This window comes from Mastacembelus armatus, chromosome 15, assembly GCF_900324485.2.
Source record: "Mastacembelus armatus chromosome 15, fMasArm1.2, whole genome shotgun sequence".
In the NCBI taxonomy this organism is placed as follows: domain Eukaryota; kingdom Metazoa; phylum Chordata; class Actinopteri; order Synbranchiformes; family Mastacembelidae; genus Mastacembelus; species Mastacembelus armatus.
In genome coordinates, this window is record NC_046647.1 from 19,313,222 (window position 1) to 19,332,412 (window position 19,191).

The 19,191-nt window shown below is 41.6% G+C and overlaps 1 protein-coding gene across 1 annotated transcript in view; it reads left to right on the plus strand.

The window, feature by feature from the left end:
* The first annotated feature begins 2,550 nt into the window (after positions 1 to 2,550).
* The window catches only part of slc8a1b (solute carrier family 8 member 1b), a 117,016-nt gene continuing 100,375 nt past the window's right edge, over positions 2,551 to 19,191 (plus strand). The window contains exons 1-4 of the mRNA XM_026309001.2: positions 2,551 to 3,108; positions 14,238 to 15,164; positions 16,335 to 16,499; positions 17,240 to 18,030. Coding sequence (XP_026164786.1) covers positions 14,289 to 15,164; positions 16,335 to 16,499; positions 17,240 to 18,030 — 1,832 coding nt within the window. The 5' untranslated portion in view covers positions 2,551 to 3,108; positions 14,238 to 14,288. The remainder of the gene's footprint in view (positions 3,109 to 14,237; positions 15,165 to 16,334; positions 16,500 to 17,239; positions 18,031 to 19,191) is intronic.

Below are 19,191 nucleotides of genomic sequence, written 5' to 3' on the forward strand. Positions count from 1 at the left end.
GGCAGAGCTTGTGGCATCCCGTCATCTCTCAGGGATATCGCTTAGTGGGCCATCTAGGTGCAAGAGCGCTTCGTGTGGCTTCTGGGACCCTCATCAGGTTACAGTGCCCCCTGCTGCTCAGCAACCCCTGCAGTCATTTATACTGCTGACTCATTTGTTTCCACATTTAGTAGATCAGACTTTAACCTCATTAAGCATCAGTTCACTTCCTCAATCAGTCACCTTATCTGTTTCTCTGTCAGATAAGCTCTCCAGCTGTTTCTTTTGTAATACTTACCCCTGCCCTTCTGGCAGCTAGACTCTCCTGACCTCTTAGATTGCTTTCTGGCCTAGGTACCAGATTGTGGTCTCTTTTCCTCACTGCCTGACTTACAGCTTTTTGTTTCTGTTTTTCAGCATGAGTTTACAGTAGCCTCTTCACCTGTGTCGCCTTGAGAGCTTCCCTTTCCATTTCAGTGCCTAAGCTTTTTTCTATCTCTCCAGCCTTGTTTGCGGTTTGTGCAGGTGTACCTGTTTTGCCCATCAAAGCTTGCCTAGTTGTATTTCTGTTCTAAACCCTGTAACTGTTGATCTTGCCTTTTCTACATTTCAGCTCTACTTTGTCTCTATTTGTTAGGTGGCTGCCCAAATCTCCGTCCCAGATGTTCTCCCCTAAATCTTCTACCTTGATCTGTCCTTCCACTGTCAGCCTTGCTGTGTGCTCTGCTCCAAACCCAGCATCCAACCCCTTGGCCCAGGTCAGTCTGCTTCACTCTGTTGTGATCAGTCCAGTGGTCCTCCTTAGCCTTTCTCATGGCCCATCTGAGTAGCTGCTTCACCAGTGCTGCCTGCAGCAACCTGCATTCTGACAGTAAGTCCTACTGTCTGTGCTGAAAACCAGACTCAGGGTGACAGTGCTAATAAATGCTAGACATTGTGTTAAGTTACGCTATTCAGTCACTTGTTTAGGTATCTGAACCTGTAAACGTACTGTAAATTTGGTCTGATGACAGCCCACTGTAAGAGTTATACTGCTGCAGTCTAACTCTGCAGTACTGTCTTTTTATGTAAAAATACTTTGTATTGTCCTTTCAGGTTTCTTTACTTTAGAAAATAAACACAAGTAGGTGATGTTTTATCTTTTTTAGTTGTCCAGAGATAGACCAGTGGAATGAATACACCTACAGCAAAATGTTTTAAAAATAAAACACCCACACTTCATAGCACCAACTAATACTTTAATGTTTTCATGAATAATCATATCATTCACTGGAGATGAAGTTAGTTTTTCATCTTACAATACAAACAAAATATAGTGTGTCCTGTGTCCTACTGGCCCCAAATCAACACTGCAGAGAGCTGGAGGTATGAATGTGGGTCTGTGCAATTGCAGACTACAACAGTGGCTTTTTCATAACTGGGATTAGCCAAAGTCAGAATTTGTTTAAACATAAGGATTTTAGTATTGAAAAAATGAATATCTAATAATGTGTTTACTGTGTTGTTCACATTGTATTTTATTGAGTTCAGATGTCAAGTAGCATTGTGGAGCTGATGTTTTATTTGTGAGTCCTTCAGCTGTACATTATTGTACTTTAAATGAACTACAGCCAGACTCTGTGGCACTCGTCAATCACACTGTTTATTTTTTGCTATGACTTTTAACACCAGCCACCACCAGCCCATACTGCAGTGGCCCTTGTTTCTGTATTTGGCTGTGGTTTGTCACATTGCAGCTTTTCTTCTGAACGCTGCAGCTGTGTGTCAAACTGGAGAAGATATTTGCCTAATTTGCTTGTGGGTTGTTTGTTTACATGTGTTTTCCTAAGTTTGAGTGTGTTGAGCTCTCATGGCCACTACAGGATGTAGAAATAGTGTTGTGAAGGTAAAAGCTATTTGTTCTATCGTGTACATGATGTTCTATAATACTGCAGCTCTGAGTGCAAACTAACTTAGGCCTCTATCCTGTACCAAAGCTGCTAACTCTGCTGCAGTGAGTTCAGTCCTATGGTTTCATATAGTGAGAGAGTCAGAGTGAGTCTTTACATTTCATCATTCTAACCTTGCAGTTCCTCTCTGTGCTGTCTTTCTCACTTTGTTCTTCAATTAATTGAACATGTCATAAAACCATACGTAGTATTAAAGATCACTATTTCACAATGACTGACCACACAGTGACAAAAAAATCATCCTTGACAGTGAATAGGCTAAATACGCAATAGATAACAACTAGTTGTGCACTTCCTCCTTTATGAAGACAGAGAGACAGTTACACAGACAGGGAGAGTGGGATGTGACATGTTTGTAGACTCACTATTTTCAATAGGATATTGATTAGTTAAAAGGGAGTAAAGCGACTGGGTGTGTGTGTGTGTGTGTGTGTGTGTGTGTGTGTGTGTGCGCGAGCGTGTGTGTGCGTGTGTGTGTCAGTGTCAGTGAGAGAGACAGAACGACAGATGTGCTTATAAACACAATGACAGAATTGAGAGAGACGCGCGCACTGAGAGAGAGAGAGAGAGAGAGAGAGAGAGAGGACAGTGAGCCGATCCTCAGTCGGTGTGTGAGGGAACAGACGAGGGAGAGCTCTGTATGGACCTGCTCACACACACACACACACACACACACGCTCACTCTCATTCCCATTCCCACTCTCACACACTCTCGCTCTCCTTCGCTCTCTCTTCTTCTCTTCTCTTGCGCACGGAGCGAGAGGGGAAACGGGAAGGGGAAGAATGAGGAAGAAGTCAGCTGTGCTGCGCGTCTCGTCCCCATAAATGCGGGTTTGCTGATGAAGCACCGCTCCGGTCAACCGATCACACAGGACGCCAAGGTCGCGCTGCATGGAAACGAGGAGTAGGCACCGCCAGAAAACAACAGCAACAAAGAAAAAACTGTCAGTGCATGGAAATCCGGACTCCTCTCCCCTCCTTTTGTGCGTCTCGGTCAGTGGATACGCCGTCTTGGCTGGCGTATAAAAGCTCTCTGCGTCTCTATTACCATTTCTCACTACTAGCTTACCTCTACTACCACTCCTCCTCCTCTTACTCCGTGTTCAATCACTAGTAGAATTGCTGCTCCTTGTACTCCTGAGCTGTCTTCTGCGGATTGTGGACACTCTCTGGATAAAAGGTAGGGCATTCTGCAGGTTTGTGGGTGTATTTTAGGCAGAGATAACGATGTTCTAACAGTAGGGAGCTTCTATGTCGCGGCATTGTCTGGTGAAAGGAAGTTTTTTGGTGGGAGGGAGGAGAAGTGAATGGGATGGAAAGGGGACAGTGGCGCCTCACGGAGCCCCGATTGGAGACGTGAAAGCACCGTGCGTCGGAAGGGTTTGGATGCGATGTGGAGACGATGTTTCCTCACATCATCCTCCCCCATCACACTTTCCACACTGCGCTTCTCTTCTGTGATTTGAAGATTTACACACAGGTGACCGCTGGTTGCGTTCATTTGGTTTGCATTAGACTAAATGAGACTTCAGAGGCTGCTTCCCTGCGCTCCAGGAGCTGCTTTTCTTCTTTTCTGCACTTTATTCCCACCCTCCTTCCCTGCTCTCCCCGGTCTTCCTCTCCTGTTTCAGTCTGACCGCCTGCCGCACTTACAGAGGACTAATAATTACGGATGCAGAGCACGTTTCGATAACCACGCTCGCACCTTTATAGGCTTGTAATGTGGAAGTTGGGCGGCAAACATGCGCAATCCGGTTAAGTTTCCCCTTAGTGACGGTAATCCTTGCACAGAATGAATGGTCTAGTTGTTAAAAGCGCATTTTGAGCCACATTTGCGCAATTCTGCAGGTCTAGATCATTTGCGCCAAATAGTGCGGTGCTGTCGAGGCTGATGGAGAGCGTTTGCATATCATTGCGGAGCAGGTTGTGGAGAAATCTGAGTCCAGACCCTGTGATAGTGTTTGAATGGATTTAAATCAATGTTGCTTCTGAATTAGACAGAAGTGGAACAGTTCTATTGTTAGTCTTAAACGTGTAATCCAAGGACAAAAGCGTATTCCCCCCTCTGCCTGGTGTGTTTGGAAATTTTTATATAAAGGGAAATGAAACAATGCCCAGCTCTACACACCCGTTTCCTGTAATCCAGGCACATATAATATTAGAATCAGTTGCTTTTCATTTTCTTGACGTGACACTACAAACGCTTCCTCTTGTGCGCACCTCAGGCAGGTAGCATCGAGGCTTTCAGGCTATTCTTTTCCAGCTGACTTCAGTCAGCGCATGACACAGAACCGTAGCTCATCCACTGTGGATGCTATGAAATATTTATTTATGACAGTGAAAAACTGAAACACAGCCAGAGGTCTTTATGGCTTTATTTACCTTACAAAAGTGATGCAGTTAATTATTGATGAACTACAAGATTTTGTGATAAGGCATCATAAATAAAAAGGTCCACATTAACAGTAAGCAATGGATTTTCTACTAAAACTGACCCTTTTATGTATCTAAAGACAGATTCAGGCACTTGGGTCTACATCAAGCAGCGTTTAGGTCTGTTCTTAACATGGTGGAGGAGAAGCACAGTATATGTTATGTGATGTGAGTCAAGATACAGATATTTTTATAACATTATTGCCAAACCAGTTAGAATAAATGTTGCCTTCCTTTGCCTGCTTGGTTGGTGAGAATAGTTATCAATTTTGGTTAGACATTTCACCTGGTTGAATCACTCACTTCATATATGGTGATAAATAAATGGGGTTTAGTTTTGCATGTATTCAAGAAACACTGTGCTATTGCCAACAAAAAGATACAAATTTCACATATCCCATTGAAAGCTGGTTTAATTTTATTTAGTTTAGCAGAAAAATCATTTTGTCACTTGGTTTACAGTAAACAGGGTCATCTCTTAGCAGGGACAACCATCTATAACTGTGAAATAAAAAATGCAAAAAGCTTCTAATAATGAAGCTGATAAGTCATGTCCTTGAAGTACATGTACAAGGACTGATCTCATTTTATGTACTTTTTACTATTAAGTACTTTTTACTATTTTTTTTGTATAAGTCTATCATTTCTAAAAAATACTAATTATATGATACAATACAATACAAAAAAGAGGAAATTAGCATTACCCCAATTAACTCTATGTATACTGTACCATAGAGAATACTATACTGTATGTAGTCAAGGCAGTTATACTAATAGGTAATATTGTGAACACCATATAATTCCATAGCTAATAATATACTGTAACCACCCATGTCACTCTCAGGAAGAGATTATGTATTAGAAATCAATTTGCAGATTCCAGTGCAACACCATACCTCGGGTTACCATGAGTGGAGCAGTTCTCAGATTCAGTGCAGATATAGAGGTAATATGATAACATGAACCAGATTCCTGTAAACCTGATTGACTTGACTGGGACTCCTTTTGTTGTTCCTGTAGCAGTAAATATAAAACATATATGTTTCAGGCACGTTCAGCACACATGTAATTGGAAACTGTGTCGGACTGTTTAAGGCACCGCTCAACTCAAACAAACCATGTTGTCATGCTAGTCTTAGTGTAAGTGCTGTAAACAGATGAGCCAGCCACTGTCTGCCTTACTGGCCTGTACACTACATTAGATCTGGTGCACCACAGGGTAAGACTTGGTGGCATAAATACTAGACTTTGAAGGGGTAAACAAAGCAAAACTTCATTCTGTAAGTTTCATCTGCTTATCCCTTATAAACAGTAGTAACTTTAGTCTCCATGATGGAAAGGAATGATGTTTACAGGAAATATGGGCTAATTTTGGAAAACAGCAGCATTATGTCTAGCTTACAACAGAGTGCAGCAGTTGCTTCCATCAGATCCTATTTGATATATGAAGTCTTCACAACAATTTCTGTCTTGGCAGTTAGTGGTTGAGAGGGTTTTACAGACAAATTAAAACTCAAGCCCAGTGGGAAAAAATGGTGAATTCAAGCAAGATACCATGGTTAGCATAGTACGGTAAAAACAGGTATACAGAGTATTCAGGCCAAATTGAGGTTAGACAAGAATCTCTGTGGACCATGATGTTTGCAGATGACATTGTCATCTGTAGTGAGAGCAGGGAGCAGGTGGGGGAAAATCTAGAGAGGTGGAGGTTTGCTCTGGAAAGGAGAGGAATGAAGCTGAGCCGCAGTAAAACAGAGTTACAGGGAGTAGAGGTGAAGAAGGTGGAGGATTTTAAGGACCTAGGGTCAACAGTCCAGAGCAACGGAGAGTGTGGAAAAGAAGTGAAGAGACGTGTGCAAGCAGGTTGGAACGGGTGGAGGAAAGTGTCAGGTGTGATGTGTGACAAAAGAGTGTCAGCAAGAATGAAAGGAAAGGTGGACAAGACAGTGGTGAGACCAGCAATGTTGTCTGGTTTAGAGACAGTGGCACTGAGAAAAAGACAGGAGGCAGAGCTGGAGGTAGCAGAGCTGAAGATGTTGAGGTTCTCTCTGGGAGTGACGAGGATGGATAGGATCAGGAATGAGGACATCAGAGGGACAGCTCATGTTAGAGGTTTTTGAGAAAAAGCCAGGGAAGCCAGATTGAGATGGTTTGGACATGTTCAGAGGAGGGACAGTGAATACATTGGTAAAAGGATGCTGAGGTTAGAGCTGCCAGGAAGGAGGCCTAGAGGAAGACCAAAGAGGAGGTTCTTGGATGTAGTGAAGGAGGACATGAGGATAGTTGGTGTGGGTGAGGAGGATACAGAGGATAGGGTTAAATGGGAGCAGATGATTCGCTGTGGCGACCCCTGAAGGGAGCAGCCCAAAGGAAAAGAAGAAGAAGAGTATTCAGGCCAAATCTAATTTATATAGCGTAAACATGTCTCAGAACACATCTCTTCAGACTCTTGTGAATGAAAAAAATCCTACTGATATATAAAAGGTGGATGCTGTAAAGAAATCATACCTACTTATTATAAAAAAACAGAGCAATATTCAGTCTTCTGGCTCTGTCTTGGTCTCCACCAACCCCGGTTGGAAATATCTGGCATTTTAGCTGCTAAATGTTCTACTGTGTTTACCAGCTAGTCATTAACTTTATCTGTCAGCAGTTTGGTGTATATAGTGGGTTTATCAGAGTTTTTTCCGCTGATAACAGCTGCCTCCTCTTGTGGAAAACAGTGTAATATCAGAGTAAACCAAAACAGCATAGTTGCAGGCTGTACAACCCAAAACAATGAATTGAAAGATGCTAAAATGCTCTGTGACTTCATCACTGTAAGTGACCCCCTTTCACCTTACAAACAGTCATTTGACCCATTGGCAATTTAAAGTATTGATTAGTGCGGCTTTAAGTGAAGGTATCTTGTCAAGTGTTTGGGATGCAGTCATCTCCCATAATTCAGTGTTACACTTCTACATGTTCCTGCCCCTCTTCACCCTGGTTAGACAGAGAGACATACAATATTGATGGTTAGGCAGACGAAGTGACAGGCTAAAGGAAAAGTCCTGTGTATTACAGTGCCAGTCTTACATTTCCTCCACTCGAGGTTTAGTAATATGACAAGACATTTTGGCTTGATGACTGGCTTGTTTACAGGGTTACTGTGTATGTGTGTTTATATTTTGTTTTGTTCTAACACACACACACACACAGACACACACACAGTGAAACATCATTTACATCAGGAAAAGTGAGAGTAGGCTTAGTGAGCCCTCTCTTTTCTCTCTTATACTCCCTCACTCTTTCCATCTCTCTTTTTCATTCTCTTTTCCTTTAGACATCTCACAGTTTCTTACTTTACACGCCTCTTTTTCAGGCATTCTCTTTACAACCCACCCTGTCTATTTACTTTTTATATTTGTTTGTCCCTCTGTCACACACTGTTTTAAATTTTTTATTATTGTCTTCTTCCAGATTGTGAGTAAAATACATAGCGGATAGGGCCCTCCTCAGTGTACTAGTTTATTTCTTTGTTCTCCTTCAGCACACAGACTTATTTTAGTTCATGTGCATGCACTCAGCATGTACTCATCTTTAAATGATTTCACCACTACATCACTTGTAATGACAGTTTCTTTGCATGATGGGCATTAGTGGTTTATGCAGAAAGTGGGTCCCACTCCAGTTTCTACCTCATGCTGTCTTTTCTCTGCCTGTTATTCTATTCATATGCCTTCTTGGCACCTTTGGGTGCTGCCTTCAGAGGCTCCTGAGGAATGACAGTATTGGGGCAGAGAGAGAACAGCTTGCCTCACTGCAGCACATGGTGTTGGTTCTCCCAACTTTATGTATTGTTTTTTTTTTTCTCCTGGAAGAATGATTTGGTGGGCCAGGTTTTGTGCGTGCGTGCGTGCGTGCGTGCGTGCGTGCGTGTGTGTGTGTGTGTGTGTGTGTGTGTGCACTCTGACTATTTTTTTGCGGCTCTGTTGGCTCTTCTTGTGTTGTGTTCCTCTTGAAATTGAGCCACGTTTTGAGGTCATAACACTAGGGAAAATCACAGCAGCGTATTCTGAAACCTGATATTTCAATTACAAAATTCATAGTAGCCACTGCTAAGCCTCTCTGGTCTTAACCGCAGACAGATCTTGAGTTTGGTGCTGATACCAGTCAGAGCATCAGTTTTTCCTTCATCAAATAGCCGGTAATGATTCTAATGCAGAGAAACTGCACTCATACAACATAATGGACCTATGAGCAGAACAGGTAATTATCTTAAGCCATCTGAAGTGTAATGTCTGAAGTGTAAAGCAAACGGGTTTCTGTTAGCAAAGTTTATCAAGGATTTGTGTTTGTAAGGGTGAATTTCAAGCCTCCAGCCTGTGAGAAGAAACAGCAGGGAACAGAAACTAGAGCAGTGGCTCTGGGTTGGTAAATGGGTTGTGTTTCATATTAGGGACAGTGGAGCTGGAGGCTGATATTACTATCTATACAGTGCATAGTTTTTGTGTTAACACCTTTACAACATTAACTGTTTTGTGGTAAAAGCTTGTGTGTGGGTAAAATCCACAAATCAGCTGGAAAAACATATTCAGCTGCTCAGGTGACTTTGTGGTCACAAATCAAATCAAATCATTTGCTCATTTGGTTTATTTTCCACTTTCTCTTGTTAAGTAAGGGTCACAGGCCCCTCAAAATGGCACCAATAAAATTAATCAACCTTCTAATTAGACAACTGCTAGTTTTAATGAAAATGTTTTTCCACAGTGTGGTATAAATGTGGAGCTTCTTTTCTTTGGACTGTCACCACAGTCATGCAGCATCTTCTTTAAGATCTATCTCAATCCCTGTGCACGTTTTCCTATTAACAGCTGTATGGATGATGAGCTGATACACCAGAATAACTAAAGGTGCAGGGCATCAACAGCCTGTTTTCACCACATGCTGTGAGTCTATCAACCTCCAACTGGTACCATATCCTGTTTAAATGGCTTTCTCCTTTTGATGTGGTTTTGGCTCCATTTTAAATGAATACAGGTGTAGATGGGATGAGCAGGGTGGGTTCATAGCAAGAATGATGGTTATATTTTAAAACCTGTGATAGCAAATCAAATAATGCTATATTTTCTGTTAACAATACAGTTCAAACTATTTCTGTACGTTTTCATCCATATGTTTAATCCTCCTCTGATCTTACTTACAGTGGGTACGGAAAGTATTCAGACCCCTTTAAGTTTTTCACTCTTTGTGTCATTGCAGCCATTTGCCAAAATCAAAAAAGTTCATTTTATTTCTCATTAATGTACACTCAGCACCCCATCTTGACAGAAAAAAACAGAAATGTAGAAATTTTTGCAAATTTATTAAAAAAGAAAAACTGAAATATCACATGGCCATAAGTATTCAGACCCTTTGCAGTGACACTCATATTTAACTCACATGCTGTCCATTTCTTCTGATCCTCCTTGAGATGGTTCTGCTCCTTCATTGGAGTCCAGCTGTGTTTAATTAAACTGATTGGACTTGATTAGGAAAGGCACACACCTGTCTATATAAGACCTTACAGCTCACAGTGCATGTCAGAGCAAATGAGAATCATGAAGGAACCGCCCAAGGAGCTTAGAGACAGAATTGTGGCAAGGCACAGATCTGGCCAAGGTTACAAAAGAATTTCTGCAATTTCTTTCCTAAGAGCCCAGTGGCCTCCATAATCCTCAAATGGAAAAACTTTGGGACGACCAGAACTCTTCCTAGACCTGGCCGTCCAGCCAAACTGAGCAATCGTGGGAGAAGAGCCTTGGTGAAAGAGGTAAAGAAGAACCCAAAGATCACTGTGGCTGAGCTCCAGAGATGCAGTAGGGAGATGGGAGAAAGTTCCACAAAGTCAACTATCACTGCAGCCCTCCACCAGTCGGGGCTTTATGGCAGAATGGCCCGACGGAAGCCTCTCCTCAGTGCAAGACACATGAAAGCCTGCATAGAGTTTGCCAAAAGACACATGAAGGACTCCCAGACTATGAGAAATAAGATTCTCTGGTCTGATGAGACCAAGATTGAACTTTTTGGCATTAATTGTAAGCGGTATGTGTGGAGAAAACCAGGCACTGCTCATCACCTGCCCAATACAATCCCTACAGTGAAACATGGTGGTGGGAGCATCATGTTGTGGGGGTGTTTTTCAGCTGCAGGGACAGGACGACTGGTTGCAATTGAAGGAAAGATGAATGTGGCCAAGTACAGAGATATCCTGGAAGAAAAGCTCTTACAGAGTGCTCAGGACCTCAGACTGGGCTGAAGGTTCACCTTTCAGCAGGACAATGACCCTAAGCACACAGCTAAAATAACAAAGGAGTGGCTTCGGAACAACTCTGTGACCGTTCTTGACTGGCCTAGCCAGAGCCCTGACCTAAACCCAATTGAGCATCTCTGGAGAGACTTGAAAATGTCTGTCCACCAACGTTCACCATCCAACCTGACAGAACTGGAGAGGATCTGCAAGGAAGAATGGCAGAGGATCCCCAAATCCAGGTGTGAAAAACTTGTTGCATCATTCCCAAGAAGACTCATGGCTGTACTAGCTCAAAAGGGTGCTTCTACTCAATACTGAGCACAGGGTCTGAATACTTATGACCATGTGATATTTCAGTTTTTCTTTTTTAATAAATTTGCAAAAATTTCTACATTTCTGTTTTTTTCTGTCAAGATGGGGTGCTGAGTGTACATTAATGAGAAATAAAATGAACTTTTTTGATTTTGGCAAATGGCTGCAATGACACAAAGAGTGAAAAATTTAAAGGGGTCTGAATACTTTCCGTACCCACTGTATCTGCTCACCCCCTAAAGAAAAGCTATAGTAACAGCTGGTGTAGAGAGAATGCTCTTTAGTCATTGACTTCTTAAAAAATTACATCCTTAAGTGATAACAAGCAAACCCCAAGGTACACAGAGTTATTGATCACTGGGAAATGCCACACACAGGCTTGCTTGACCACACAAGAAGGCAGTGGAAAGCAAGAGGCTGCAGTGTGCTCACTGAAGTTAATTGTAAGTAAATGTGTAATTTTGTTTAGAACTGATTTTCTTAAAAGCTCTTACATCCCACCTGAGTCTCCTCACTACACATCAACACAGCAGTCACACTGAACACTTTATTTAACCCAAATATTTCATTTCACAATTGCTTGACTGCATCTGCATTAAAAAGTAACTGATTTTTGCAGTTTATTTATGCAGCTGTCAACAACATTAGGCAATACTTTCTATACTATGTAGAGTATTTGTAATATCTTAAATGAACATTCAGACATCCGTCCCTGTGGAAATGGGTTCTGTGTTGTTCATTTAGCCCCACAGCTTCCGAGGCTTGATGCATGTGAAAGAAAATGTGATTCTGTTGGGGGATTTACAGCTTCAGCTTTAATGCGTATTGTGGAAGGAAGAAAATCGGGAAGGTACTGATGTAACTATTGACGTCTGGTGATCTGCTGTGTCTACATGTGAGAGTGTGAACAGTTAATTATTGGGAAATTGATGTTGGTATGCAGGAACATGGAAGAAGCTTGTTTGAGGAGAGTTGTAAACTGAGTTTTGGTTCAGGACTTGGTTCTTAGTATTGATCTCTGATTAAAAAAAATAATTAGAATTTGTTTGTGCAGCAGAGCTTTCTCTAAAAGTTCTTCAAAGTGGTAAGAGCTTATTTATGGGGACCTGTCTAGATGTGACAACAAGTGACAAATTACCTCTTCATTAATTTTATTCTACCAACATGTACACAGATATAATATAATAATATTACTAATATGGTCTGAAAAATCTGGCTCTAACATTTCATGCACAGAACCATGTATGATGAACCACATAGTATAAAAAGCGACAGGCGGGCCTCCATTCTCTCCATTGCTTCCAGGCATATCAGCTCCATGGAGGATACATGGGCACACAATCAAAATCTGTTTGGACGCTCTGTTACTCTGTGGCAACACTCAAAGAGGCCTTTGCACTTTTCTTTTTATCCCCTAAAATCTCATGAGAGGATCATGTACAAAAATAAAGAGTCACATATTTTAGTACAACATCCTTTTCCCTGTCCCTGTGCTACTTTTCTCCTGTTAGAGACTCCCTGTGACATTGACTTTCTGTGCATTTTAGGATTTATTTCATGTTCCTGAAGATAATATTTAATGTAACGTGCTACACGGCATGGCTCACTGATATGTTGGTCCCATATTAATGCTAATATGGTACTAATCTGCAGCAGAAAACATGTTTTTGAACCTCAAAATTGTTCAGATGACATTTTCTGTCAACTTAGTGAGGACACATGGAATATGTGAACTTTGGGTTTTTTTTTTTATTGTAACTGTGCTTAGAAAAGAGCTACACATACAATTTACTATGATTATCACTGCCTGAGTGCATACACTCAAACAGCTGCATGCTTCTAGCAAAGAGTTTTAATTATACAAGTGTGGCTACTGTATAGGTCTGATCTCACTGCCATACAAATTATGTTGAGATGGATTATTCTCCCCTGATGGAAAACAACAATGTGCACTTAGCTTGTTAAATGTGATTGCACCAAATGTATGTACAGTGACGAGTTTACTGCATTGAAATTGGTGCTTAGTAAATGATGTTTTATTTTCACATTCAGTTTTTCCTCTATGTGGAGGCACTTACATGGAGCCTGACTCATTTGAAAGTCTTGGTGTTGGGATTTCGTGATATGAGGCAAAAATCCTCCTCACTGCAGTGAACAGGCTGTTATCACTGAATTATTTTGAGAAAGGCAACTGACAACTGTCTGTATTAACAGTAACAATAGTGAAATGGAGGCACAGGATTGATTGCGTTTTCACTTCATTATTGAATAACTTCAAAGCTAAAATGCAAAAAAATAGGACAGTTGTCTGCTCAATTTAATCATCCTGTTACAGGGTTTGGACACAATAGAAGCCACTGAGGTAAAGTGTTGAAGAGAAGAATACATTTTTCTCAAGAGTCAAAACTGCAAGAGATTGTTAAAAGTTTTCGGGGGCTTTGGGTCACTGCTTGGTTATTTACTAGTTGTACAATCCAGCTGAATTCCAATTTTAAAATTTCCAGCAGCTTTTCTTATCTTACCAGCCAGCTCCAGAAATGCTTTTTAGAATATCTAATTACTTTCAAATGATGGCCAACCGGCTGCAAAGCTGCCTGATTACAGTAACCTTATTTACAAGCAAATGTTGTTGACAGAAGTCAGTCAGACTTATCAGTGAAAGCCACTCTTGTCCTGGTTGCATCAGGTTCAGCAGGTTCGGGGGGGTTATCACTGAGGGGATGTGCTGCTCCTTGGAGCTGACGTTTATCTTTGGTTATTTGAACCTGCTGCCCCTATAAATATCTGAGCAAACATCTTACCTGAAACATATGGGTTTTTTTTTTTTTTTTTGTGATATTGTGTTTTTAAGGTTCTTCATGTGCTTTCAGTGCTGTTTATTGAGCAACCCATAGTGATGACAAGACTAGATGCAAATTTAATCTTAGACGGTTTTGTTTCTAATCATGTTAAAATATTTTTTTGCTTCATCAAAATCCTGTCATCTGTTACGTCTCTGTTTGAGATGAGGTGAGAGTTGCTTCACACTGCTGTACAGTGAGATCTTTTGCTTGAGGTGTTAAAATTATGTTGCTCTACATCATTATCTACCATTAGACTTCCAGCAGGCTAAACCCAAAAGTCTGCACTGTACCATGACTAAATATGTAGTCATCCTAAATGTTGAAATAATATGAATTATAGCAGTGTAAATCAAATCAAAGGGTATAGTCAAACCTAAACATCCGTCTTTATTTATGCAAGATTCTTAAGGTCTAATCTGAATTCTTTCCTCTTCTCATCTCTTCTCTCAGGTGTGAGATCCTCAGTAATTGTCACCTCACAGTACTGGTCTGGACGTCACCATGGGTCACTGGGATCAGTCCTTCCTCCTGTCCCCTGCCTTCAGGATAACAGTTGTCGCATTGATTTTCCTCCTTAAGTTTCATCCCTCATTGGCTGGTGCCCCTCCTGAGCCGAGTTTGGTTGGCTCAGTTTCGGCTATGTCAACCCATAAAAATGAATGCAGCAAGGCTGAGCAGTGCTCAGAGGGGGTGATCCTCCCTATTTGGGAGCCCCAAAACCCTTCGTTTGGTGATAAGGTTGCTCGGGCAACAGTTTACTTCGTAGCTCTGGTCTACATGTTCTTGGGTGTGTCAATCATAGCTGACCGATTCATGGCATCAATAGAGGTCATCACATCACAGGAAAAGGAGATCACCATCAAGAAACCCAATGGAGAAACCACCACCACTACTGTTCGGATCTGGAATGAGACAGTCTCCAATCTCACCCTCATGGCTCTGGGCTCTTCAGCTCCTGAGATCCTGCTGTCTGTCATAGAAGTTGTGGGTCATGGGTTTGATGCTGGCACACTGGGCCCCTCTACCATTGTTGGCTCTGCGGCATTCAACATGTTTGTCATCATCGGGCTTTGTGTGTATGTCGTGCCTGATGGCGAGACGAGGAAGGTCAAACACCTCCGGGTGTTCTTCGTCACAGCCACCTGGAGTATCTTTGCCTACATTTGGCTCTATCTGATCCTGTCTGTGATCTCACCTGGCGTTGTGCAGGTGTGGGAGGGGCTGCTCACGTTCTTCTTCTTCCCCATCTGTGTGGTGTTTGCTTGGGTGGCCGACCGTCGCCTGCTCTTCTACAAGTATGTGTACAAGCGCTACCGCACTGGCAAGCAACGCGGGATGATCATTGAGACCGAGGGTGATCGTCCACTTCCTTCCAAGGTATACTGAACACCGCCATGACTACTGCTACTTCTACTTAAACTAACAGTGTTAGTATTAATACTAGAATTACCCCTTGACTGCTACAGAAAGATGTTCCTCAGCTGCACTCTCTTTTCCAAAGTTAGAGGACAGCCAACCAATAAAAATTAATTAAACTGTCTTCTAAACATGCAGTGGAAAAAGGAGCAGATAAGGCACTCCGTGTAGGCGGAAGTGAGTTCATGAGTAATGTGTCTGAAACAATTATCTGCATTAGTGAATGGAATTGTGCCAAGGTAAACAAATGCTCTGTAGTATATTACTGCAAACACACATTTGAAGTGTTGTCGCTGTTTAATTTCCTGTTTTGACTATGATCTGATGCTGCGTTTGATGTCCTGTGTAGTACATTATACATTTCATTACATTTATTAATCGCTCAGTTAATTTAGTCTGTCTTTTCCTTCAAATTTGAAAACTTCTTATTTCTTTTGTTTTTATTAAGAATCATTGCTCAATTAGGATGTGAACAGCATTTTCATTTCAACTTTTAAACCACTGAACACTGTCCCTCAGGAGCCTCATAATTTAGTCGTGCTCAAATGTCATCTGACTTAAAGAGCTAAAAGCTACTTCATCAATAAAAATGTTCCCAAAGGAAAAGAGGATTTCTCTGAATAGCAGAGCATCCTCTTTATTCTCAAGGCTGCAAAATAATGTGATTTTCATAAACTTTTCTATTAAATCATTTCTAATAAATATAGTGTGATTAACCTGTAGTCATATGTACAGCAAATATTAGCATGGGTTGTTTGGAAAATTTGACCTAAACTGAGCTGAAACCTTCCAAACTACACTAAACTCAAAAAGTCACCATTCATATTAAATATTTGCTTGAAATCGATGTTTTGAATTGTAAAATAAGTAACTACTGGAGCAGTTGTTGGAACTGAGCAGCACTATCAAATGCTGTTTCGAAACTAGTCAATGTACCTTTAATTTAGCATAGGACTTAAAATGACACGACAAAAAAAAGTGCTGCTTTTATTGACCTGATTATCATAAGTCTTTGTTATACATGTGCAGTTGTTGGTCGACCTCCATGACAGCACCTGGAGGGTTGGTATTTTGCTCCAAAGCCTCAAACCAGTGGTATTACTTAAATAGATTTTATTCTTTTGTAATAAGGTTGACATTGAGATGGATGGGAAGATGCTGAACTCTCATGGAGTTGACTTTCTGGATGGTCCGCTGGGTTTGGATATAGATGAGAAGGATCTGGATGAAGAAGAGACCAGGCGAGACATGGCCAAGATCCTTAAGGAGCTCAAACAGAAACATCCCGACAAGGAGGTGGGTAGCAAAGTCAAAAAAACTACGCAGTTTCTATTTGCTTCCATTGACACACTGATTATGATCATGAATACACAATCTCTTAGATTACTTTCATCTCCAAAAAAGAAAACTGCAACAGAAACCGAGCATCCGCTGACTCACTAATATACAATAAATAAGAAGATAAAAATATAAATACAGATACTCCAAGTCTGACATTTCACTTCAGCAATTCAGTCCCTTGCTATGATAATTTGTCCAGAGTTTTAATGTTAACACAGGGTGTTTTAAAGCTCCTACATGTGTCTACATATATAGTATACTTCACGGTGTGATTACTTTTGTGTTGCATTGACAGATTTTAGTGCTGTAATGGAACATGCATGTCTTCCAGGACATATAGTACTGCATGGATTATAGATTTTGGAAATCCTATCCTGATTTGGTAGTTTCCCAAAAGGAAAATGTGTAACTCCCAGGTGTGGGGGTGAAGAAATCAGGGAACAGTGAACAAACATCAGGTGGACATGGATCTGGTTCCTGTCATTTGTGAAGAACTCTAGAAAGAAGCTCTTGATTTTTCATTTAGCGCAACATATACGCAGCGTACGTATCCAGATAAGCAACTATTATGGAACAGTTTGACAATGTATCTAAGATACATGCATTCCCACAGTAGAGGATACTGTAGCACATCCAGTAATCATGCTGCAGAACATGTTTTCACAGTTGTGTGCCTTTATCTATTATCTTACCAGGTGGAACAACTCATTGAGCTTGCCAACTACCAAGTACTAAGCCAGCAGCAGAAGAGCCGTGCTTTCTATCGATGTCAGGCCACCCGGCTGATGACAGGTGCTGGCAACATCCTGAAGAAGCATGCAGCTGATCAGGCACGAAAGGCTGTAAGCATGCACGAGGTTCGCTCTGATGCTGGCGATAATGACCCCATCTCTAAAATCTTCTTCGAGCCCAGTTCTTACCAGTGTCTTGAGAATTGTGGCACAGTGGCAGTGAATGTGATGCGGCGTGGTGGTGACCTGGGCAAAACCATTTCTGTGGAGTACCGAACAGAAGACGGCACTGCCAATGCTGGCTCAGACTATGAGTTCACAGAGGGCGTGGTAGTGTTCAAGCCTGGCGAGACCCTGAAAGAGATCCGTGTGGGCATCATTGACGATGACATCTTTGAGGAGGATGAGAACTTCCTGATTCACCTCTCTAATGTCAAGGTGTTGCCTTCAGAAGGGGAGGAGCCAGAGGAAGGCGAGTCAGCTAATCACATGGACTCAGTGGCCTGTCTTGGCGTACCCTCCACAGCTACTGTCACTATCTTTGATGACGACCATGCCGGTATCTTTACATTTGAAGAGCCCACATGCCACGTGAGCGAGAGCGTTGGTACCATGGAGGTGAAGGTTCTGAGAACTTCGGGGGCTCGTGGTGTGGTCATGCTGCCATACAAGACCGTGGAGGGAACAGCAAGAGGCGGCGGAGAGGACTTTGAAGACACTCATGGCGTCCTGGAATTTCAGAACGATGAGATCTTGTGAGTAAATTTGATCCAACTACCTTTACATTTGAATCATCATTATGGCACATCCCTAACTGTTAAACCTATTCATGCACACATTTATATATTATTTTTTTCACGCTTTTTGTTAGTGTGATGTTGTAAATGTCATTGCTGATGATGTGAGAAAATGAGGGTGTGAGTGAGATGTGGTGGTCACGAAGAATGACCAGACGGACTACTCACTGTGGGCTCGACAAACTCAACAGTTCCCCACCCCTCTGTGCTTTGGACCTTTTCTCTATTTTCTGCTTTGACTCATTCATTTGCTTCTTATATCTTCTTCATGTTCATTCTTTGCTTTGAATTCTGTTGTGCTGCTGTTTTAGTCTGTGGGTTTTATTGATTTCTACACCTTGTGTTGCTGTACAGTCAGCACAAGTTTAGATCAGGAGTTGCAGAAGCCAGGAAACTGGGTTATTTCTTGAACTGTTGATGGAGTGTTGAAATGAAACGATAAATGTTGAAGTTCTTTTGATTACACTTAATGAAAAACCAGGAGGAGCTGGTTGCTGGAAGCAGAGCAAGAACCCAACCAGCAGGGAATCAGCTCAGAGCTAAGAAGGACCATCTATTTAGTCAACTTAATTTGGATACACAAAAGAGTTTTTAAAAAACTCCTAGTTGCCCTTTTAGGTGGCCTTATCGTGTGTGACAACATCCCAGAGTAACCACTCACGCAGCCAGCTAAAGGTTTTTTTTGTTGTTTTTTTTCTCTGTGAAAAGGTCTAAAAACTCCATTTAAGGATCCCTGCTGTGAAATGCCACAGCAACGGTTTGAAGCTCTTCTTAGTCCAACAACGAGGCCTTATTATCTGACGGTGACTCATGGTGAGGTTCATGATTGCTATTTTACCACATTTCATGCGCCCTTTACTACAATGGTGATTTTTCTCACAGCCAGCTGCTGTGCTCTTCATCCTGAAATATAGTAGCTCCACTTATCAGCCAAGTGCAGTGCTGACTATTTTGACTTGAATCCAAACTAAACTTCAAAGTCCTCTTTTGTCCTTTACTTTATTGTTGCTATGGTACTGCTCTGAACAATACCATTGTGACAAAAGTGATGTGATTTTTTTTTTGTCATACCTTCACTTCATTACTTTATTTACTTTAATATGTCAGCTCTGAGTTTCT